A 24,370-nucleotide genomic window follows, 5' to 3' on the forward strand; every position below is an offset into this window, starting at 1 on the left:
ACATGATCAACACTTCTGCCGGAAAAAAAGCTCTACTTATCTGAAACAAAAAAATACAGTTTGGGAATTTTTATTTTGAACTTAGTTTGAATAATTGATCAGATTTGGTGCTTTGTAAAACCGTTTTTCCAACAAACCCAATTCTCAAACAGTTTGGATGCTGTGTAAAAATCTTAATGAAATCTGAATTTGATGGTTTGAAAATCATTTTAGCCTTATATTTATTTTTAAAAGAATTAAAAGAAAGAAAGTGCAAAAAAGAAAAAAAACTCCAGAGCAAATTTAAATGTTGCACCTGAAAAGTTTTATTGTATTATGAAAAATATATAATTTAAAATTTGATTCAAGCAGCATTTTTACCATTTAGTTGCATTACCTCTCTTTTTTTGTAACTTCTTTTTATTTGGGGTTTCTTCTTATCTCCAAATACAAACAAGAAATCATAAACATGCAGCAACAAAAAAAAATAAAAATAAATTTTAATGATTAAAAATAGATATAATAATAATAAAACTTGGAGGATGTCAGGTGTTATGTATTTAACATGTTATTCTAATTTTTTCATGACTTGGTTTTGTTATGTCTTTAAAAGGCTGCCATATTGAGTAAAATGTATTTATCTTTCACTTTTACTTTCAGGGTACATTTTATTTTTTCTAACTGCAAATGCTTCATTACATCATTCATTAAAGCTCGATAAGCTGAAGGGTTTTAATGTTTCCAGTTCGGCAGTATTCTTCTCGCTTGCAGTGTCACAAAGCATATCACATACCTTTGGCATTACCTCTCTTTTTCACATCACTGCAAACATTTGGGTTCAGAGGAGAGCAGTTTCTCAAGTTTTGAAAGTGAAATGTGTCGGCTGCTAGTTGTTCCCTGAAAAAGTCATTGTCTGGATGGCAGCATATGTTGCTCCTAAACCTGTATATACTGTTCAGCATTAATGGAGCCTTCACAGATGTGAAAACTAACCATTATGTATGGTTTCCTCTTTACATGGTTCAGTTTTAACCTGCATTTGTTGATGCAGCAACAAACTGTGTTCAAAGACAATGATTTTTGGATAGGATTTTAAGGTAGTGCAGTGATTTCCACTACAGAGTCATGTCTGTTTTTAATGCAGTGCTGCCTGAGGGACTAGATCACAGCCATCCAGTCTTGGTTTTGGTCCCTGTCCCTTTTGTACAGAGGTGTCTCCAGGTCCTCTGAATCTTTTAATGACATTATGTACTGTAGACGAGGAAATACACTAAATATTTGTCATGTTACTCTGAGGAACATTATTCTCAAACTGTTGAACTGTTCGCTCACTAAGTCTCACAGAGCGGTGCAATGAGGTTACTAACTTTCTACAAATTAACCCAGTCTGTTAGGAGATGTTCCTGCTGGTATTTTCTTTTTAGCGTTACACAACTTTGACAGGGTTTTCTTTTCCCCTTTGGAATTGTAAATCTTAAAAGAAAAAGTGTCCGTTTGTTTCACTGCGTTACTGTGCCCCATGAAGCAGCTGTTTACATCCTAAAGAGGCCAATGGATTGAAGTATTTAATCAAATAAACCTTGAGTTATTCAGAGATCTACGACGTGCAATAGTTCAGGGAACAGATCAAAAATAATCTCCATGTTTTACGTGGGAAACCGTGGCCCTACAGGGTGAGTTTGAGTGTGTGTAAAATGTCAGCTTGGCAACAGTTGTCCCTTATCAGGTTGCATTCTTACTGCATATCGTCATCGTCATCGGCTCCTCTGGTAATGCTTTGTCTTCCTTTATTCTGATCATGATGTGAGCTAAACCCATCAACAAAATAAAAGAAAAAGTGAAGACGTATAAAGTGCTGCTGGATGTCACAGATTTCATGTTTATTGCTCAAAGGGGTCAAATAAGGTTAGGATGAAGTTAAAAGTAACTTCTGGATGTAGTGAAGTGCGTCAGAGTCGGAGATGATTAATAAAAAAAGTTTAAAATAGTGAGGTTAGGATTAGAAAGTTGAGCCTGAATGAAGGAGGAGGCACCAGTTGGGATGATGTTCCATTCTTACCCTGCTCCCATGGGACTGGTGGGATGTCAACAAGGTCCAGCACCAGCTGGCAAGCTTTCAGTCCAGCCCAGCAGCGCATTAGCATCTCTCCTAGTGAGTCCAGCCCCTCCCTCCTTTACCAGTCCACAACCAGTCATCCAGCTTCCAGGCTCTGGTGCCATGGGGATTGCCTTTTTAGGAGACACCTGATCGCAGCTGAACCCTCCGACGCCCAACACAAAGAAACTGCTGCTGATGTGCGAGCGGCAAACCCTCAGATCTGAGCGTGTGTGACGACTGATGAGACTCTGAGAGGGTGGGAAGGTGGTGAGGAGACGTCTGTGGTGAATCTACATCCAGCAGGAATTTACAAATTTGTTTGTTTTGAAGAAGAGTTTGTTGTCATGTCTGTCAGCGCAAGCTTGTGAAGATCAACCACAACATCGTCCTAATTCCAGGAGAGGAGCGAGTGAAGCGACGTGAGCTGACCCCGATATCATGGAGAAATTCAAAGCGGCCATGGTTCTGGGTGCCGCTGGGGATGCCCTGGGCTACAGAAAGGGTCGCTGGGAGAGATGCATCTCCGGGAAGAAGATCCAAGAGGAGTTGGCCTCTCTGGGGGGACTGGGGGCCCTGAAACTGGACCCTGATAACTGGCCCTTGAGTGATGCGACTCTGATGCACATGACCACAGCTGAAGCGCTTGTTACAGGTACATTTTAAATATTTGTGTCACATTATCCATCCCAAAACCTTTCTTTCGTTATCTGTTCATTGATATATATGAATATCAGACCTGTCCTGCCAGGTGTTCTCTCGTTCTACATTTAGAGGCACCAGAATAGTATCTTCTTTACCATCAATGGAAGCTGCTAATCACCCACTGGCAGGCTCTTTGAATGAAAAACCCTGCTGACATGCAACTAATCCACTCTTATGACCAGTCATCAAAGAAAAAACATCAGCGACTTTATCCAGAGTGCCGTCACCCAGAAGTCATTTCAAGCCCCTCGGCGGGGAAGCCAGGAGTCACCAGGACAGAAAAGTCCAAAATAGCCTACTTTGGAAAAGCTGATCCTCGGCTCCCCTTTGCTAAACAATAGCGGCGCGGTAATCTGCCGGTGTCATGTTTTGCTGCAGATGTGGTTCAAAGCCAGCGACAGCAGTCCCATGAAATGGTGATGACATCTTTTGAGATTAGGAAGCCCAATTTAGACACAATGCCTGCGTACGAAAACATACACACATTGTAATAGATCTTGTCAATGACAGAACATATGAGGTGACGTTAAAGGCACCTCTTCTCTCACTGATCTGACTCCAGGTATTATGCATGAAAGAAGATCATAAGCCGAAAGACACAATCTTCTTTTCTGCTTCCTTTTTGATCACTTTCATTCGATGATTTAAAGAGACACAGTCTGACACGTTCGAGTCCTCCCTCATTAGAATCTGAACCACAGTCCAGTCTGGAGGGGGGAGAGGTCTCTCATCAACATCCAAGATCACCAAACACATACTGTACAGTACACACACAAACAGATTGTAGCAGGATGTCTGTGGGCTCTCATGGAGGATACCAGTTGACCTCTCGGTGTGTGGAAGTGACTCCACTCACTCCGAGGTATGCTGGTCCTAATCTGTGGTGCAGCAGGCTGAGGCTAAACATAGCCCACCACAGTACCACTCATCTCGTCTTGCATGCCAATCATGAATGAGTCTCAGTCTCTGTGTGTTTGTGTGTGTGTGCAGATTACTGGTGTCTTGAGGACCTGTACAGGGAGCTGGTGCGTCTCTACGTTGAAGCCATGGTGTCTCTCCAGGGCAGAGCTCCGGATCCGACCACAGTTGAGGGCTGTGTTCACCTCAAACCTCACAACTTCCTGCTCGCCTGGCACACACCGTTTAATGAAAAAGGCCAGAGGAGACTTAAGATAAAGTTATTTATTAAAAATAAACAACATGTTTTATAAAAATGTGTGTTCTGACGTGTGGACATATGTTTCCGTGCAGGGTCAGGCTTCGGGGCAGCAGCCAAGGCCATGTGTGTGGGTATGAGATACTGGCAGCCCGAGAGACTGGACAACCTGGTGGAGGTCAGCATTGAGATCGGCAGAATGACCCACAACCATCCAACAGGTGACAACATCACCTTTCTGACCTGTCCAAGCCATAGCGACATAGCGGTGCGATTCAAGAACCGCTCTCTTCTTCTTCTTCAGGAACAACCACTCTCTCTTCTTCTTCTTCTTCTTCTTCTTCTTCTTCTTCTTCTTCTTCTTCAACAACCGCTCTCTCTTCTTCTCCTTTGACAACAACCTTAAATTGTATCCCACCTGCAAATTTGAACACACAGGTGTGTAAATAGAGTTGGTGCATTAACTATCAGTGTCATTCTCTGCTTAAGGCTTCCTCGGCTCCCTGGCATCAGCACTGTTTGCATCCTATGCCATCCAGGGGAAACCTGTGGTGACCTGGGGCCGCGAGCTAATGAAGGTCATCCCTCGCGCTGAGGAGTACTGCAAGAAGACCATACGACACATGTCAGGTAGGATTGTGCTTCTCAGTTTTTCAGTATTTGTGGAGCTTTTGTGCATCGACAGCAACAATTTCAGGATTAATTGTGTTTGTGAATTCCTGCAGAATATCAAGAAAACTGGTTCTACTTTGAGGCCAAGTGGCAGTTTTACCTTGAAGAGAGAGGGATTGAAAAGGAAGGAGAGAACAAAGCTTCATTCCCTGATTTGTATGATGCTGAGGAAACAGACAAGGTGAATGAAGGAGCAGACATGGTTGCCTTTGGGTTCTTACATCAAACCCAGCCCCAAATTTTTAAAAATTTCTGGCTGTATTCTGTCCACACAGATGTACAAACGCTGGAGCTCAGAGGGCCGTGCAGGCCGCAGAGGTCATGACTGTCCTATGATCGCCTACGATGCCCTTCTAGCTGCGGGCAGTGACTGGGCTGAGCTGTGTAAACGAGCCATGTTCCACGGAGGTGAGAAGCACGGCATGCTTCACCTGTAAAACCTAAGACATAGACATGCAGCTGGCTTGATGTGACGTCTGTGAAATGCTTTTGTTTTAGGTGAGAGTGAAGCCACAGGCCTGATCGCTGGCTGTCTCTATGGTCTCATGCACGGCCTGAACCAGGTCCCCCAAAGCCTGCACCAGGATTTGGATAAAAGAGAGCGCCTGGAGGAGCTGGCTGGAGCGCTTTACAAAGCAGCGTCTACAGAGAAGTGCATAGACAAGTAATTATGCTCTTCACTGGCCTGAACCCTGCTGGCTGCACAGAGGAACTGCACATGACCCTAAAACTGCCTGCCTTTGTCCTACACTACCCTCAGTCCTTCTTCTATACACTTATAAACTGATTCAGCTTAATGCCTCAGCTGGCAGCTGCAAACATACTTCTATAACTGCAAGTATTTACCTGAGGCAGCTGTGCTCGTTTTAAGTCCTCTGACAGGCTCAAACTGTTTTCAAATGTCTGACAACATCACAAAGAGCTTACATACTGAGATAGGATTTCTCAAATTTAACAATCAACAGAGAACTTCCTTCTCTGAAATCCTCTTTATAGAACTAACCTGTATTAACATGAAGCTCATTGTGATGTTGGAAAACATTATGCAAACTTAAAAAGAGCTGTTCTGAGTTTAAGACAAATTTCTCTTCACAGAAATTGTCGTATTATTTAATCTGGATTTATATTCTAGTGCATGCAACATGTTTTGAAAACTGTAATGATTTTAACTTGTATGCATTAAATTACTGAGGTGTCATAATTCTATCTTATATACTGTGATCTATTATTTGCACTGTGATGCTTATCAGGTTAAGTGTACTATCTTGTGAAAGCACCATAATAACATGGTGGATATTGATATGATATCAACATTAAAATGAACTCAGATAACCATGCATGGGACGCCTGTCTCTCTTTGTTTGTTTGCTATCTTAATTTTCTACCAAAATTCGTCTTCTTGCCACAAAACCCTTGTCTCCAACGCTCCAAACTAATCTGTAACAAGATCACTGTGCTGGAGCATTTCCCTTCCAGTCTGAGAATTATATTTTGTCCACTTTGCTGCAAACTTGGGAGAACTATCGGCTCAAGTATAAGTTCAGAAAAAAAAGAGTGTGATAACTTTTCTCCTCTGTACGGACCTCCGCCATTGTTGCTGAAAAAATTGTTGATATCAGAAGTCCCGCCCCTTCTTGATTCTGATTGTACGATGATCAAGAAGTGACATTGGTGATGCTGCAGTGTTCCAAAAGTTGAACTGTTTTCAGCTGAGGATGCTGGAAACGCTGTATCACACTGGGTTTGAATAGAAAATGGGCGCTCCCAGTGCAAAAAATGGCAGAAGTGGACACGGCAAGTTTAACTCCTGTGAGGAATCCTGTCTGGTAATATTGATGTCTCTGTATGACCTACAAAGCAAACAAGACCTTTTTTAATTATTTCTATGCCAAGCATTCATTGTAGATAAAATGTGACATATTTAAAAGAAAGCAGGAGGAATTTACTTTGCCTGTCAGAAATAATAAACCTTCCTGTTTTGTCCAGAGGAGGCGCCAAATTCAACATAACTCAAAAGTTCTTCACAGGATCTTTCAAGAGAAAAAGTAAAGAACCTACGGGGACGACTTTAATCGATATGAAATCTCCATTTCTGTGTTCACAAGTGTTGAATCAAGGGTTTGAGATATTTAAAGCTCACCTTTAGGAAACAAAACACAGATATAGCTGTGTATTTCAAAGCGGGTAAGGTGGTGGGACACCTCTGTTCTATCCAGACAGGTAAGCTCTCGATGGGTGACATGAGTTAGTATTTAGTATCTTCAAACTTTGAATTTGAATACAGTTTCAAGTGTAAATCATACAATAGTGACTAACAGATTGGAAACACTGGACTCAGTTACAATAATGACAGCATTTATAACCAGTGACGGTCTATTCTCATGTCCAGGAATGCCGCAATGTCTGCTGTCAGTATCTGTAACTAGTCAGGTGTGCTCAGCTAAAGATGCAACAGGGATTAAGTTCTGCATGTCCTCCATTCTCCATAGATTAGATTCACGGAAAACCAGTGTCTGCATTGATGCTGGGATGTTGAGGAAGCTGGTAAGGAACTGCAACTGCCACCCAGTCCTCCGAGGGATCCTGGAGACTCTCCTGCATTACCTCACACAAGATCTCCCAGAGCTGACCTGCAGAAACCTCCAGAGGTCAGAGATTGTTGTTGGGAGAAACGCAGATTGGCCTCATCAGAAAACTGAGACTTTCGTGGAGCAGATCCAACTTCAGACAAGTTGCACCTTTGTGCACCTCAAGGAGAGCCCTGAAATGATCAGAGAAGACAATGCCGAGACTTGTTCCAAGATTCCCCGCAGGTCGGATCCACAGAAACAGAATGCAGAACAAAGAACAGGAAGCTTGGTATCCCGGCGCCTTACCACATTCCAGATCCTCCAATCCAAATTCACAAGATCCACACCCAAACCTCCCCTCACTCATCAACGGGAGGTAGGGACTCTTTTCCCAAGCACAGGACTGGGGGGTTATGTGAACCGCTGCCAGAACAGCAGGCATGACGTGCATGCAAAGGCTCGCACTGGAAGAGAACAAGGACTGAAAAGAGGGGGCGTGAAAGATATTGTTGCAAAGTTTGTCATGGCTGAACAAAAAGAAAAGGGACAGAATGTGTCCAAGAAAGAGCCGGTCAAACCAAGACTCATCGGGAGGGGGATCCTCCTGACGTCCTTGATGGAAAGGTTTGAGACCATGGCGACTGTACGCAAGGGGAGTGAGTTGAAGTGCTCACATGAGAAGCCTTCTGGGGGAGTGAAGGTAGCAAGTAGTGTGAAGGAGAGGGTAGCTTGTCATGAAAGACAGTGCCAACAGAATGCTGAACAAACTGTACAACACAGGCAACTGAAAAGTAAATCTGTTGAAGTGAAGTTGAGAGAAAAGGAGACAAATGGGCGCGAGCAAAGATCGAAGAAAGCGGTGATTGCTTTAATAAAAGTGGACGCAAATCTGGAGGAAATAAAAGATTTAGAAGCAAAGCAAAGAGAGCAAGGAACTCAAACAGGAGACCAGACTTCAGATCTAAAAGTGGAAGATCATGATTTGTTTGCAGGTCATATAACTGAAGAAGCTTATGATGAAAACAGTGAGAGAAGGGAGTCAGTTGAGTATATTGAAACTCAGACAACAGTCGAAGGAACCATGACGTTAAAACATGGACATCTAGAGCTTTTCTATTCAGCATCTGTTACTGAGAGCTCACCTCCTGAATCCTGTCAGCTTACTCCTCAAGTGGAAGCCCCCAGTGAGTGGCATGTTGTGACCATCAGGACCTGCAACCCAGTGTGGTCTATGTGTGTGGTTTCCTCTGCTGAAACAAAGACTGTGGAAGCATCAAAGAGCTCAAACTGTGAGGAGGTAGCGAAATCGGTGACAGAAGTTCCTCTACGGCACTCTTATTGGGAATCAAGTACAGCTGAACGTTCTCCTTTAGTGACCCAACAAAGAACAAGCCCTCTAAAGTCCCAAACTGGGGGGCTTTCTACATCGACAGACCCAATAGAGGAAGGAGCAGCAGAAGATCTGAATCCAACCAAAGCCTGGACCATTCAAGGAACTGTGCCAAAATACCCCATCCCCTGTGTTCGCCGGTTTGATTATCATGAAAATGTTGACGATCAGGCGGACTCCTCCACTCCATCAGCACCAGAAACTTTGCATCCCTCAGTTTCAACGCCAGTGACGACAGACCCGACAGAGGTAAGAGCAGCAGAAGATCTGAATCCAACAAAAGCCTGGACCATTCAAAGAACTGTGCCAAAATACCCCATCCCCTGTGTTCACCATGTTGATAATCATGAAAATGTTGATGATCAGGCTGACTCCTCCACTCCAGCAGCACCAGAAACTTTGAATCCCTTAGTTTCAACACCAGAGTCGATGGACCCGACAGAGGAAGGAGCCGCAGAAGATCTGAATCCAATCAAAGCCTGGACCATTCAAAGGACTGTGCCAAAATACCCCATCCCCTGTGTTCGCCATGTTGATAATCATGAAAATGTTGACGATCAGGCTGACTCCTCCACTCCATCAGCACCAGAAACTGTGCATCCCTTAGTTTCAACGCTGGCGCTGCCGGATGATACTCCTGAAACAGCTTGTAGCACGAGACTGGTGACTTTTCAAGACATTAACCTGTGTCTTCCTTATCATGAGAAGGTACAAACCCATCAAATACAAACAAGACATGAGGACAAATACATGGGGGGAAAAGAGAAAGATCTGGAAGCAACACAGGATGAGATAAAAGATACCAGTGTGACCCAGAGTGTAGGAGTTTCTGATGACACTGACATTGGGACGCCATTTAAAGGCAGAGAGACTTGTTCAGTATCGTTATCGGCAATCCAACCAAAGGGAGGCAGTCCAAGAGAGAGACCAAAGTACACAACGGTCAACTACGGGGACCCTTCAGTCAAGCAAACATATAAACCCAAAACCATACGGTTTACGGACACCTTTACTTTTTAGTTTGGCACCATCAAACAAAAAGGGAAAGGGAATCTCACGAGCGACAGCAAATGTTTGGTCAAGAATAGTGAAAAAAGCTTAAAAGAAGATTTCAGTTACTCTCAAAGAATCTTTACATCACGACACTAAGCTCCTTTAATGTTACAGACATACAATTGCAGTGGAAACACAAATTTAAACCATTGCATGTCCAAAATCTTGATTGCTGCGACCAGTACTGCTAACTCGTTTCCACCATTCAGTACAAAATTTAGTATCGCTGTGTATTCTACTTGCAGCATTTAAAAGGGTTCACATGGTATCAATAATGTAGTCTTTACACTTTGTACTTGCGCCATAATTTAATTTAATATACATCTGCCCAGTAACATCTTGCAGCATCTCCAGAAGAGCAGACAAATACACCTATAGTACGTGACCTGAAGGCTGCTCAAGTTTGACGTCATGCCATATAATTTTCAACAAACATGAAACACGTTCTTCTTGTTCTTTACAGCTGTCAGTAAGGTATGATATTGTTCTTGTATTAAGAGTGACAGCAAGATCAAAAACTGGCCTGTGCCATGCCACTCCTTAGCTAGTGGCCTGCCACACTATGTCGCTCTTAAAACAGCGACACGTGTCATGTCAAACACATGTCCCCAGCTGCTTTACTTCTGATCCATCTTCAAATATTATTACATTTTCATGTTTGATGATAATTTTGCTTTGAAAATTGTCAAAAGTTGTCTTTTAACTTCTCTTCTCAAAAATCAACTGTATTGAAATTCCATTTATTGGAACCAAGCGGCAACTTCCGACCCTATAATTAAAGCCAATGCAGAAGTGTTACAAACTGCAGTTCCTCAGGTGTCCACTAGAGGCTGGCTCCGGAAGTACCGGAAAACACATACACACCAATTCAAAGGAGACGATCTTTAAAGCAGAAATAAACATGTTTACAGCCTGGTTAAAAAAACTGTTTAGTCAGAATAGCTAATTTGTTTATCGGTGTGGGAGGTGGATTCTTTATAATGTAGCCGTTTAGAAGATATCAAGATTACAAGTTTTCCATAATTTGAGGCACAGCTGACTTGACTGACACGTGGGCATCCTGTAGCTGTTAGCAAGGAGGCTAAAGGCCCGCCTCTTTACCTCACACTAGCTTGACAGATGTTAGGTTGAGATCAACATTTCAAATATGGCACCTACCGACGATCGGCTTCAAAACAGGGCTTCAGGAACAGATGGGTGATGTCACAGATACTACGTCCATTTATTATACAGTCTATGGCCCTGACATGTCTGTAGAGACCGGCACTTACTGCTGTTTTAGGAGCAACATGGCGTGGCAGGCCACAAACTACGGAGTGGCACAGCAAAGGCCAATTTTCAATCTCTGCTGACTCCTCTTTGTTAATTTATGTTGTTCATTTATTTTTTAAATACACTTTCAAGGCCTAAAGTGTACTGAACTATTTTCAAGATTATTCTCATTCCATCACCCACATATACTCTCACACAGAATGACTTACTGTAGCTAGCCTGTCAGATAATAATGCATGTCTGTTGCATATTAAGCAGCGCCTCGAAATGCTTACAGAGGTCTTAAATGCTTCCATTCAACATGTAGAGATGATTGCCAGGAACAGATGAATGGCCGCACACAGCAGGCCAAACATATCATTGGCGGGGAGCTCTTCCTGTGGACACACCCCACCCACCAGCAGGATTATACTGCTGCAGAAGCATTTGGATTTATTCTCGTATTTCACAGGAGGATAAGAGATAACGGGCTACATTATCCATCATCTGTCTGTACCGGCTTATCCTGGTTCTCTATGCTCTGTCCTGGTTCTGGTGCTTATGAGGAGTGTTTATTGAGCTGTGTGAAGCAGGACCTCTAGAATCAAGTTTTGAGTAACTTTGTGAAATGGAAATACAATTTCTATCCACACCTGATTTCTCTCTTTTGTCAATTACTGCTACTAAGAAACTAGAATAAGACAATGATTAAAGATGACCAAGGAAACCAGCAAAGCGCTGTCGGTGTCATCCTGGGACAGTGGGTACACAGTGTCTGCATCCCTGCTCCAGATTCTCTCATAATAGTACATAATCAAATCAAAGTCTGGTGACTTGATGTTAAGTCTGAGGCACGTGATGCTCATCACCTTCTCCAGAAAGAGAAAGGCTTTCTACTTTTACTTCTGTGTGGACGACTTATCAGTTTATTTCTTCAATTATTAGTGTCAGGCCTGCTTTCACTTAGGGATGTGATAAAGAAATGATACTGGGTTTTGAAAAGGCTTAAGGTAAACTAAGGAATGTGGGTGAACTATTTTGAGGTCATCCAAACCTTAGTTTGTTTTTAATTATCTGTTTATCTGAAAACATTGACTAACTTTTAAGGTCTGTGGGAGCCCCCTGCAGAAATGTTTGGTGCCAGGTATTTGCTGTACATGTAATGCCCTGTATAAGCGCATTCAAGCAGATGACTGTATTTACCTGTGCTACGTGGCTGTGCCGAGGAGGGCGCGGTTTTTATGACTGTTGCTGCTGCCTTCAAGTGTTATCGGAATTCCAAACACCGTGGGGGAAACTTGGGAGTTTCTTGGCCAGACTGTGAATGAGATACTGTGATATACTGTATATGTGGAAAGTTGTACCTGTGTATTGTAATACACAGATGGTATGCTTTATAGAACATCGATTTTGCTTTTGTAAATTTACGTATTTATTTATTTAATACTAATTCTGTACATACTTTTCTCAGTCATTGAGTCTGTCCTGTGCTCATCCCTCACTGTCTGGTACGGTTCTGCCACCAAATCAGACATGAGGAGACTGCAACAGACAGTCAGGACTGCAGAGAGGATCATCGTCGTCCCCCTGCCCTCCCTCCAGGACCTGTACTCCTCCAGGATGAGAAAAAGGGCAGGGAAAATCCTCACAGAACCCTCTCACCCGGGTCAGCACCTCTTTGACCTGCTGTTCTCTGGCCGGCGCTTCAGAACTCTGAGCACCAGAACATCCCGGCACCGGAGCAGTTTCTTCCCTCAGGCTGTATCCCTCATGAACAATCAAACTGTAAACCATTAAAGACTCCTGTGATATTTCAAATACATGTGCAATACTTTGATTTCCGGTGCAGTACCTCGTAACCAGGTGCAATATTGTAATTCATTACATAACATATCTTATTGTTATATTCATCTTCGACATGTGCACTCTGGCTTAGGTTAATTTAACTTAATTCATGTTTTAATAGTACTTCTATACCTTTCTTTGTGCAGAGAGTATTTTTATTTTGAATTTTTGGATTTGTGTTTAGGTTTATATATCTATTGTCCTTACTGTCTTGTTGTGTCCTTACTGTCTTGTTAAGTACCAGTGTTCCAATCACCACGTCAAATTGTGTGCGCGAGCTCACTTGGCAAAACAGCTTTCTTGAATCTTGAATCTCATATGCTAATTTAATTTTTTTAATGGCTAATCATTTTTGAAATTATTAAGATTTTTATTTGCTCTTGTTTACTTTATACTGTTTTGCAGTATCTACTTTGCTGCGTTCTGCTTTAATTTTTTTGATTTACACTTAATTCTGTTTACGTAAATACTAGCAACTAGATGAAATCAAAGGAGAAAAATCTAGAAAAAAAATATGAAAAGCCCAAACTGAATAGCTTGAAAACTGTAGCACATTCCCTCTTTTTTGATCTGACAGTGAAACTCCAAGTAAAGCCTCATAACAGTCAGTGAAGCGCTCCGAAGTGGGATTTTACGTGATTCCCTTGAACGCAGCATTAGCTTTGATTGACGTGCGTGTCCTGGGACAAACGTCACTCCTGAAATCTTCCACCCAGGAGTAAATGAGTCCGCAGCAGAGGAGTGGTTGTGACTTGTTGTTGTTTTTTGGGTCATATTCGGCAGCGTTTAATAGTCTTCGTGTTTACTTGTTGTTTTGAGCGCCGTAGTAGTAGAAGAGGGGGAACCAGCAGCAGCAGCAGCAGCAGCAGCAGCAGCAGGTGCATATGGATGCCGATAAAACTCAAGGCAAACTCCCTCCACATGGCTTGATTCAACAGAAGAGAAGAATCTGTTAAAAACAACTACGGTAGTTTATTCCTTTAAGAACAGCGATGGAAATCGTGAGATTATACCATCGTGGCTGTCCAGAATAGCATGTTAATCCCTGGGAAAGGCAGCTTCTTGTCCCCTGCTCCTCCAACATGCATAAACAAAGTTACCTCAACTCCAAGCCGTGACTTCTTCCACTCTCATGAACCGGGCTTTGTTTGGAAACACAAACTGGTGGATAACGCTGTCAAACTGTAGTGTGGACTTTCTGGATATCTGTGGAAAAGAAGGGACTCAATGGAGAAGTACAAGCCGAGCGGAGCAGCTGTGAACGGAACAGCCAAAGACCGAGTGGAAAGGTACCTGTTGGTTAGCATATGTTTGTCTTTAACGTGATAAAACAATATAACTCAACGTTTTAAATACTTCATGAACTCAATGATAGTTAAATAACTAACCTGAGAGGAAATTTGGTTGTAGTTAATTAGTTAATCCTTCTTTACGTGGAAATTGGCAGCATTAACTTACTATTTTAAACTGTTACTTTGCTCGTTAGCCTACAGGTAACGGCCAACGGCGTGAATATGTGAAATATCGCGATATTTCCAGAAAGTTGCGATCGTTGGGATTTTTCCCGCTTAAATAAAATCATAATCAAAACAAACTTCAAAGTGATAATGCTATCTTTTTTCTTCAGTGAATACACGTGGTCTTTTGTATAAATGGACTCTAAGTTGATTATTAATCGAATAAAAGTATTTTAATGTATGCAAAAGTTCAAAATGGAGCCAGATATTTAGTTTTAGTCGAAAAAGCTAGGAACCCACTGATGCTAATAACAGTGTGATGCTAACGCTATATTAGTAACCCTCAATTTTAGAAAATTATAATGTCATTGAACAGTAATTTATAGGCTTCAGTTTGTGGTGTAACTAAATTTTAAGGATGTTTCACTTATCTTTTCAGCCAGTTTACACCATAGACTGTAAATAAAAATGGACAGCGTTGCTCCGCCTCTTCCCGTTGTACAGTTCTGAAGCCAAAAAAATCCCGCTCCTGGGTGCCGCCATTGTGCAGCCAGAGCCTGCGAAGCCACTGTAACGAGCACTGCCCTACAGTGTAGCGTCACAAGACGCTGTGTGTCCTTTGAAGTTTCCCTATGCGGCGTCTTTGAATCAAAGGAAACCCGGAAGTAAAACCCCGTTTTTTAACCTCTAATAACTAACGAAAAAGAAACTTTTCAGAAAAAAGAGGCCTTAAACACAAAACAGTCAAATACTAACTACATATCACCACAGCATACGGATGTGAGAAACATTCGTACTACGTGTATTTATTTTTTAAAGTTTGAATGCTGGAGACAGATTTTTTGACCTATACTGCAGCCAGCCACCAGGGGGCAGACACTCTGCTGAAAGCTTCACTTCCAGCCGAGGGAGATGCACCCCTGGTTTACACCAAGCGGCAGCCTCTGGTCTAAAAAAATAGGTCCAATGCGGAAGTGCTAAAAACTGCAGTTCATTGAAGATCCACTTGAGGCTGGCTCCCGAAGTACCGGAAACCATGCACACCAATTAAAAAAAGTCGATCTTAACAGCAGAAATAAACGTGTTTACAGCAGGGTACAAAAGACAGCTTGGATCTACATAGCTTATTTCTTGATTGGCACACATTGTATGGGGGGTGAATTTTTATCTAACGTAGCACTTTCAAAGATATTGAGATTAGGAGTCTTTCAATAAGAGGCACAGCTGACTTGACTGACAGGCGAGAACACTGTAGCTGTTGGCTAGGAGGCTCAAAGCCCCCGCCTCTTTACGTCACAATCACTTGACAGCAGCAATATGGCTCCCACCGACGACTGGCCTGAAACCAGCGTTTCAGAAACAGTGGGCGACGTCACGGATACTACGTCCATATTTTATACAGTCTATGGTTCTACCCTAGTTAAACTTTTTAAGCCTCAAAAAAGGACCACAACGTTGATATATTCGCCATCAAAGTGTACTCTATAAACCAGCTACTGACTTTTTATTGGACTTGGATGCAAAGGTACATCACATGCAGTTTAAAGGAAGCTGTTGCACCTGAAAACGACATGGTTTTACAAACCACACACTGTTGCATCAAATGTGTGCCTCTCCTTTGTTTTGGCAACACAATCATTGGCATAAGAAACACAATATCTGCAACACAATACCTTTATTTTGACCTAATACTTGCACAACCACCCCAAGCCTCGATTGTGCTTTGATGTGTTTCAAACAGATGTGGTAACTCACCACAGTACTTCTTTGTATCTACAGGCTTTTCCTCTGGGAAGACTTGGCTGTTGAGAAAGGGTTAAGCTGCGGGGAGATTATCTTGTTACCTAAGGCATTAGGTCGAGCCGCCTACACACACACACACACAACTTTTTCATCCAGAATCAGCAAGTATACACGCTAAACAACAATAAAGATTACTTGCAGTAAATAGTGCCATCAGTCTTCTTTTTGTGGTTGACTCGTTTAATCAAATCTAGATGTGCCTAAATAAGGAGCTAAGTATGTGGGACAGGCAAGAACTAAATGCTACAAGCAGCAACAGTTAAAGGTAGTCAAGGAATGTGGAATTACTGTCAGCTTTAAATGTTAAAACTTCAAAGCGTCAAACATGTTGTATTTAAGCAGATTACAGTTTCTAACTTTGTGCTTTTTGTCCCAGTGTGGATCCGTACGGCTTTGAACGCTCAGGGGACTTTGATTACGAGTCATATGAGGAGCTCATGTCTGAGTATCTGGTTGTGCTTACTCGGCGCTCCATCAAGTGGTCCAAAATGCTGAAGGGGAAAAACAAGGTGCAGAAGAATGTCAAATGTAAGCGTGAAAAACTGCACTTGCCAGAATCCTCACAGAGAGAGTGTGTGTGTGTGTGTGTGTGTGGTGAGTGTGTGTGTTTGCCACCAAAACTAAACTGCAATGTTCCCCCTCTCCCTCAGTAAAACGTTATGTACGTAAGGGGATTCCCAATGAGAACAGGGCTCTGATCTGGATGGCCGCCAGTGGGGCTCAAGAAAAGCTGGACAAGAACCCTGGATATTACCAGTCCCTGCTCGGAGGACAGCACGACCCCAAACTGGTGGAGACCATCTGCACAGGTCAGACTGTCACTTCACATCTACCCTCAGTCTCACTTAGTCCCGACACACTTCACACCAACCTCAAATGACTGTTATGCGTCATGTTTGAATCTCAGATGCTATTTTTAAAATTTGATTCTAATTGAAAGTCAAATTTGTTCAAATTAGACTGGTATCATATCCTTTTTCTTTGTCTACATCCCCGCATACTTTTCAAGAAAGAACATCACTTCAAAGTCAAACTTACAGGCTGCAGCACTTTCGAAATACTGTGGATAACAGGGACACAACAGACACATGTTCAATCTTATGAAATTTTTATTTTTCCACATGTGAAACAATAAAAGACGAAATGAAAATTAAAGAATTTCATGAGTAAAATAAAAGATCCAGTTACAGTATTCTTTCTTAGTCTGTAGTGACTTCAATGAGCCGCTGAAAGGTTGGGCCAAGTAACTTGTCCGACGTGCTAAAGCAGAAAATCACTGATCCAAATAATACGTTTCACTTTTTATTAACGTAACAGGATAATCAACTCATGATATAGTGCACAAAACTGATGATCAATGAAAGACACCCAGCTCCCCCTCTCTCTCCAACTCCAAAGAAAAGGTAACAGGTGGCTTAAATGAATAGAATATCCCTGCCCCTAACATGACCTGCTATTTACCTAATCAACCTGATCACACAATAAACCACATCAGAAACAAACAGCAAAATATACAACAATTGCCTACCCTTAACCTATACCTCTTAAATCATTCATTCATGGTTCCTACAGTCTTTCTCTGAGGCTCAGTTATAAGATAAGATAAGATAGTCCTTTACTCATCCCACAACTGGGAAATTCAAGTTTCACAGTAGCAAAGTAGACGAAAAAATGCACTGATTTGGTTTAACAGATGCTGTTTAATGCTGACTACAGCTGAACCAGTAGGCATCAGTCAGAGACTTGAGACACAAGGACACCCAGCAGTTTAGCGTTCTCCTCACCCTTCCCTTAATTGGCATCCCTGCATGTTTTGTAGTGGTCAGCGTGATGTATGCACGGCTCTCTGAGTTAGTGGAAATGAGATTCTTGGAGACCAACCATCCTGTTGATGTTTCCCACTGTGAGATACAGACCGGGCATTGAGACGGATAATTAAAGAGTGCTGTTTACGGTTCTGGTGGGGAGATTTAAGATCGCCAGGAGAGCCGTAGACATGAAGGTGTATGAGGTCATAAAACACGGCACGGAGCTTTGTTAGAACAAAACAAAGGAGAGTTTTCTCAGCTGCAGCCGGTTTATCCTTCATCAAACAATTCTTACCTCACAAGTTTGAAGCTCGTGTAACAAAATAATCTTCCAGAAATTCATGCCCGAGTTGTGTATTTGATTCTGCTATTAATAGAACGTTTCATCATCTGTGTTCTCTCATTTCAGTACTTAGTAACACTAGCAGAACTGTACATGTACTGTATTTGAGCTAGCTGTGTTTGTTTTGTCAAGAGACAACAAACTGTAAATGTTTTTGACACTTGTGATTTGTTAAGTAGATGTTAACACTTCTTTTGTGTATTTCTCTCACAGACTTGAACAGAACATTTCCAGACAATGTCCAGTTTCGTAAGACGTCCAACCCATGTCTGCAGAAAGCTCTGTACCGCGTACTACTGGCTTATGGCCACCACAACGCGTCTGTGGGCTACTGTCAGGTAATATCACTGGAGATCCAGTTTCAAGTGGATTTGCATCATAACATTATTGCACCTCGTCATTCAGTTAACAGATAATTTATAGTAAGCCAGAAGTTATGGGAAATATCTGTGGATTGATTTGACATGATGTGTGATCAGTTTGCCTCTGGTGTTGCTCATTTCAGTGGAAGTTAATAACTGTTCTCAAGGGGGTTTGACCAATCAGAAACAAGCATCAGTAAGTAATGTTAAGGGCCTTACAAATTGACCGAGTGCATTATTTCATTCCGATTGGTGATTGTTTATAGGACTCAATGACTGATATTACTCTGGAGGATTAGGACCATAGTTGGAGTGGATTATTGGACACAAATATACACAACTGACTTAAATATACTTCAATATGATGTACATTTGTGTGGGTAGAGTTATATATATCTTCAAACATGGTCACATCAGTCTGGGAAGTGATTGCAGGAACATCCACCCTGAAACTCTGTTGAAGTCTATGTTGTCATAACTGCCCTACATCCATCATTTCCATGTAAAAGGAACATTTCATTCAGCAGAGTGTCGTCGGCATGATTTGCAATTCAAAGAGGCAGCAGAGCGACGGTTTCGTCTCTTTTGAAGTAAAACTCCGCAGCTTCCATCCGTGGACACACTCGCATCACCTTCTTCATGTTTCAGTTCCCTGTGAAACATTTTCATTTTTTAAATGTATGTTTTTAAACTTTAGTTTATAGTTGCAACAATTTTGAAAGTCTAAAGCAGACAGTGTCTATTTTTAGATCCTCAAGTTTTAATCATACATAAAATATGGAGATTCAATTAGATTTATCTTTATAGTTTTCTGTGCATATACATACATTCACATTGAAGAGGAACACATGATGCACATTTTTAGGGGATTAGATGGTGTGGAGGTGGCTGTAGTCTCTGTATATGTGAGTGCATTTGAGTTGTCTAGCTTAATTTAGTGTGCTTTATATTTCTTTTAAATGGTGTTAAGAACCCAAATGAAAAACAGAAGGTGAAGCATTCTCCGTATAAAAGACTCTCTGCTTCTTCCTCAAATGTTTTAATGAAAGAGTCGCACGGTCAAAGCTGCTCAGGCAGGATTATAAGACTCATGTGTAACCTGAGCGTGTCTCTCTTTTGTCTTCAGGGGATGAACTTCGTAGCCGGGTATCTGCTTCTTATCACCAAAGATGAAGAAAAGTCCTTTTGGCTGATGGACGCACTGCTGGGCAGAATCTTACCAGGTGTGTGTGTGAACATTAAAGTATGACTCTGACGTCATGACAGGGCCGTGGAGGTGCTCTAGTTGTCCCTTTCTCTTGTGAGAGGTCACTTGACCTTTATCTGTGCTCACAGCGAGGCTTCATTAGCATCATGTTTTCAGTCAAACGAGGACATGTTGATGGAAATGTGTTTGTATGTAGTTTGGCAGCTGACAGGAGAAATGTTTGTTTTCATAATAGACAGAGCAGATGATTGGTGAATTTAGGTTCAGCTAATTTCCATTTACAAATGTATTTAACCAAACATAGATCTATTGAAGTGTGTGTGCTGCTAATCAAGAGCAATGAGTAACTGTGTGTGTGTGTGTGTGTGTGTGTGTGTGTGTGTGTGTGTGTGTGTGTGTGTGTGTGTGTGTGTGTGTGTGTGTGTGTGTGTGTGTGTGTGTGTGTGTGTGTGTGTGTGTGTGTGTGTGTGTGTGTGTGTGTGGGGTTCCAGACTACTACAGTCCTGCCATGCTCGGGCTGAAGACCGACCAGGAGGTGTTGGGGGAACTGGTGAAAGTGAAAGCTCCCAGAGTCTGGCAAACCATGCTGGATCATAACGTCATGTGGACTCTGGTGGTCTCTCGATGGTTCATCTGCCTCTACATAGATGTCTTACCGGTGGAGGTGAGTGTGTCAGTGTGTGTTTCACTGTGTGACCAAAAATGAATTCTGGACGTTGGTGCAGTCATTTATTTGTCTTACCTGATGAATGAAAAGACATTTCTTCATGTAAGGGGTGCGTCATTAGAACATTTAGGACAATTTATACACAGGAAAATGTGCAATGTGTATAACGTATTTGGGATTTGTTGTTAAAATGTTTGTTTTTACCTCCTCTACTTCAGTGGACTCGTATAGAAATAGTTAAAATCTGCTTTTTAGTGAAACCTTCTCTGAACTTTGAATGCTCAGCAGTATTACACAATAATCCTGTTGTTGAGAATTCCCTCTGCCTGCCCGGGGCGAGGTGTGGTCAGCTGTGTTTTTCCTCCAAACACTAATGGAGCTTCACTCTTGAGGGTGTCACACATGCAGATGTTCACACTGTTCCCACCGTCACATGACTCACCAGTTTCTGAACCTCAGATCGATTCAGCGTCGCTGCTGCAGCTGAGGTTTTCTCAGCTTCACTTGATAACCACATGAGTCATATATGGACGTCCTGACAGAGTTTATGGTAAAGGTGTTGCACAGAAACAAACCAATCAGCTATTCTGACAGAGGAAGCTGAGTTCTTCTCACAGAGACATTCATGCAGTTTATTGCAGAGCTTCACACTGCTCAGATTCATCATTAGGATGCTGTAGCTCCAGTTTATACTTAAGGGATAATGTATGGTTAGCAGGTGGTTATGGGATTTGATCTAAAATGATTTATATATACAGTTTTTAAAAACAGTCCCAGTGATTCCACGTCAGTAAGCGTTCCATGGTGATGGATTCTTATCTGCCTGTTGCGGTTGATTTAACATGAAACTGTCCTCATTCAGCTCTCCTTCTTCTCTGAGCTCTGCGGTTCACACACCTTTATTAAAACCTCACCTTAAGGTCTATGGTGTCAACAAGCAGAAGTTAAATGTGCCGGAAATCTTTTTAACGGTTTGATTTTTTAGCTACTTTCTTAAATAAGCAAATATTGAGTCTTTTAATCCTTGGAGAAATAGCCTGAAGTTCTTGAAGCAAACATCTATTTTAAATATTTGCAACACAGAGATCATCTGCTACAAATATGGACATTTTCCAGACACAATTTTCACTCGTAGTGGCAGAAATAAATAAATTAATTAATTAAATTTGCAAAATTGCCTGTGTTAGGTACTTGGTGAGGAAAGGAGGAGTGTGTATGAATGACAGGTCACATGATATTTTGATTCAAAGGGTGACTTTAATATACAAAAAACGTATTACTTTAAAAATACATTGCTTAAGTTGTGTCTGTTTTCTCATTTAAGTTTGGGGGAGTTTATTCATTCTCCGTCTTCTTGCTCTTTTCTTTGCAGACCGTTCTGAGGATTTGGGATTGCCTGTTTTACGAGGGCTCCAAGATCTTGTTCCGCGTAGCTCTGACACTGATCCACCACAACGAGGCTCTGATCCAGGAGGCCCAGTCCCTTCCAGACGTCTGCCAAAACTTCAAGCAAATCACTCGTGGACCATTCGTGGAGGAATGCCACACTTTCATGCAGGTAAAAGAAGGAGAAGTTTCCCATCACTGCTTGTTACTGGCATTGTTTCAGTTCACCCGAGGACATCCCTTGTTGTTTTTCTCCCCTCAACCCTTTAATCCTGTTTTTCTGTCTTTCCTAGAAAATATTCACTGAACCAGGAAGCCTCTCTATGGCAACCTTGACTAAACTGCGTGAGACATGTCGATCTCGCATCATCGCGGAGGAATCTTGAACCAAACACGACTACCTGCTGAAAGTCTAATCACATTCCACTGGGATCAGGACCCAGCAGCTCTTTTGCACAGTTTTTTACCGACTCATTGTCACACTGACGACATGCTGAGTAGTTTCTCTGAAACAGATTTAGTGTAAATATTCGGTCTAAGATGAAGAATAGTTATATCTCTGTGCTGTATTAACTGATAATTCCACTTTATCATATCAGTCTTATTTTGTTAATATTTGGTATTTTGCACTTTACTCCAGAGAGTCAGACACACTGTAGAGACATGTCAGATGAATGATGTGCTGCACGCTGTAAACACAGCCACAGGGCCTGCTGTGCTCCCTGCTGACACCACCTGCTGTAGGAATGAATGTGAGTCTTTGTAGTTTGATGACTTTTTTTCTTAAACATTTCAAAATCTGTCACTCTTGTTGAAGTCTTTGTTGTGGTTTCTGACCTCAGCTATTAAAGTGTACTAACATGCATTTATCAAAGCACACGTCAAAGAGCTGCTTCAGTTTGTTCTGTCAGACCTCAAACCGGACTTCATTCATGTGAACCAGAATAATCTCAGTGAGTTCAACATATCTCAGACATCTTTTCCTGATCTGGCTTCACTGAACCGGACAGAGGAGATCGCTCTGACTGTCACAGGAAGCTGGTTATCAAGATGATGAGTCAAAATAGAGTTACTCTCAGTGGGTTCACATGAACGGAGCAGAGTAGGAAACATATCACCAATCAGACACAGAAAGTCTGCTGTGAGCACATCAACATTTTTCATATTGAGAACACTGATATTAGAAAAATATGAAGAAGTTAAACGATTCATCCGGACTAACATCAACAGCTGTTTGAAACATGAAGGAAGAACTGAGAGATAAGACAAAAACACAATGAATGCACAAATGACATTATCTCTATCATCACTGCAGATAGATCTGACTTTAATAACTCCTCAAGATTAAATTGTCATGTGTGTGACAGTTTTGGACCTTATTCATAAGTGAGTGCTAATAAAAATGAAAACATGATTTAAATAGGAACGGACAGTTTTTATTAACTTCCTCTGACTCCCGTATTTTAGCATCCGTTGAAGTATGATGTCAGAAAAGTGTGATCAATAACTGTCATCAGTATTTTAATATGTAAAATCATACAGATAGAAGAAGTGTCCTGCCCACTCCCCCTCGAATCAGCTCACAGAGCTCCCCGATTGAGTGAGCTGATTGGTCAGTGGGCGGAGCTATCTACAAACTGATCTCTGATCCAGAGTATTACCTTGAGGCTAAGGCTGTTTTTGAAACTGCCTACTATACTAGCAGTACGTACTGATTTGGCCTAAATTCAGTATGTAGTATGTGAACGAGTAAAATCTGCAGTACGCCAAAACTACCAGGATGTTGTACTGATTCAGGAAAATCTGCTACATACTACCTACGAATGTAGTATACAGTACGTACTGCATACTACATTTGAGGGAGTATTTAGTATGACTGTTCTGTTGGATCTGGTCTGCAGAATGCTGGGTCAGGCGTAGCTGGATTTTGGGAAAGTGGAAGTAAACAATGACCAAGCTGATAGATAAACTGCTTCTTTAGCATCACTTATGATTTAAAAAGTTAAGAAGTGGTTGATATGGAATTTAATCATTTTCACAGCACCTTTCATATATGGAAAAAAGAAGAAGCAGAACGTTAGCGCTGGGAAACGGTACATGAGGGAAACTGGTCCAATGCATACTGAGACATGTTCCTGAATCAGTACAACATCTGGGCAGTTTTGGCATACTGCAGGTTTTGCTCTTGTTCACTTACTACATACTGAATTTTTGCCAAATCAGTACGTACTTCTACTACAGTAGGAGGTTTCAAAAACAGCCTGCCTCACGTATTGTTTCCTACAATGCACAGCGCCAACGTTCTGCTTCTCCTTCTTTTCCGTATATGATATTATGTGCTGTGAAAATGATTAAATTCCATATAAACCACTTCTTAACTTTTTAAATCATAAGTAATGCTACAGAAGCAGTTTCGGGATCAGCTTGGTCGTTGTTCACTTCCGCTGTCTGAAACCGGAAATCTAGCAATGCCTGACCCAGCATCCTACAGAACAGATACAATGGAACAGCGGTTTTAAAAACAGCCTATAGGAGTTCAGCATGAGTAACTACTGATCTATCCAGGGTAAGGAGTGAACCATCTTTGTAGTACTGAAGTTACCTCGAGAACTACTAATCCC

General features: G+C 41.8%; 2 protein-coding genes and 1 long non-coding RNA gene across 6 annotated transcripts; 2 read left to right on the top strand and 1 right to left on the bottom strand.

Moving 5' to 3' along the window:
• The first annotated feature begins 2,317 nt into the window (after positions 1-2,317).
• On the top strand, positions 2,318-5,796 carry adprhl1 (ADP-ribosylhydrolase like 1). Its single transcript, XM_034680251.1, has 7 exons — positions 2,318-2,729; positions 3,770-3,934; positions 4,031-4,156; positions 4,425-4,565; positions 4,661-4,788; positions 4,883-5,015; positions 5,106-5,796. Exons 1-7 carry the CDS (start codon positions 2,516-2,518, stop codon positions 5,273-5,275), a joined length of 1,077 nt encoding a protein of 358 aa, XP_034536142.1. The 5' UTR covers positions 2,318-2,515; the 3' UTR covers positions 5,276-5,796.
• Positions 3,947-14,243, bottom strand: LOC117810420. 4 transcript variants are annotated; one of them, XR_004630778.1, is made up of 4 exons: positions 14,105-14,243; positions 13,817-13,922; positions 8,320-8,427; positions 3,947-4,353 (listed from the first exon to the last, which is right to left on the bottom strand). It is a non-coding gene; the product is annotated as an uncharacterized LOC117810420 (long non-coding RNA). The 4 variants fall into 4 exon arrangements; XR_004630775.1 differs by lacking the exon at positions 8,320-8,427 and having other exon boundaries at positions 14,105-14,240; XR_004630776.1 differs by lacking the exons at positions 3,947-4,353; positions 8,320-8,427 and adding an exon at positions 13,478-13,641 and having other exon boundaries at positions 14,105-14,240.
• On the top strand, positions 13,387-22,635 carry grtp1a (growth hormone regulated TBC protein 1a). Its single transcript, XM_034680248.1, has 8 exons — positions 13,387-14,005; positions 16,353-16,504; positions 16,627-16,785; positions 18,341-18,465; positions 19,616-19,712; positions 20,188-20,360; positions 21,736-21,921; positions 22,043-22,635. The coding sequence occupies exons 1-8, from the start codon at positions 13,944-13,946 to the stop codon at positions 22,133-22,135; spliced, it is 1,047 nt and encodes a 348-aa protein (XP_034536139.1). The 5' UTR covers positions 13,387-13,943; the 3' UTR covers positions 22,136-22,635.
• Positions 22,636-24,370: the final 1,735 nt, after the last annotated feature.

The sequence above is a fragment of the Notolabrus celidotus genome, chromosome 3, assembly GCF_009762535.1.
Source record: "Notolabrus celidotus isolate fNotCel1 chromosome 3, fNotCel1.pri, whole genome shotgun sequence".
NCBI classification, from domain to species: domain Eukaryota; kingdom Metazoa; phylum Chordata; class Actinopteri; order Labriformes; family Labridae; genus Notolabrus; species Notolabrus celidotus.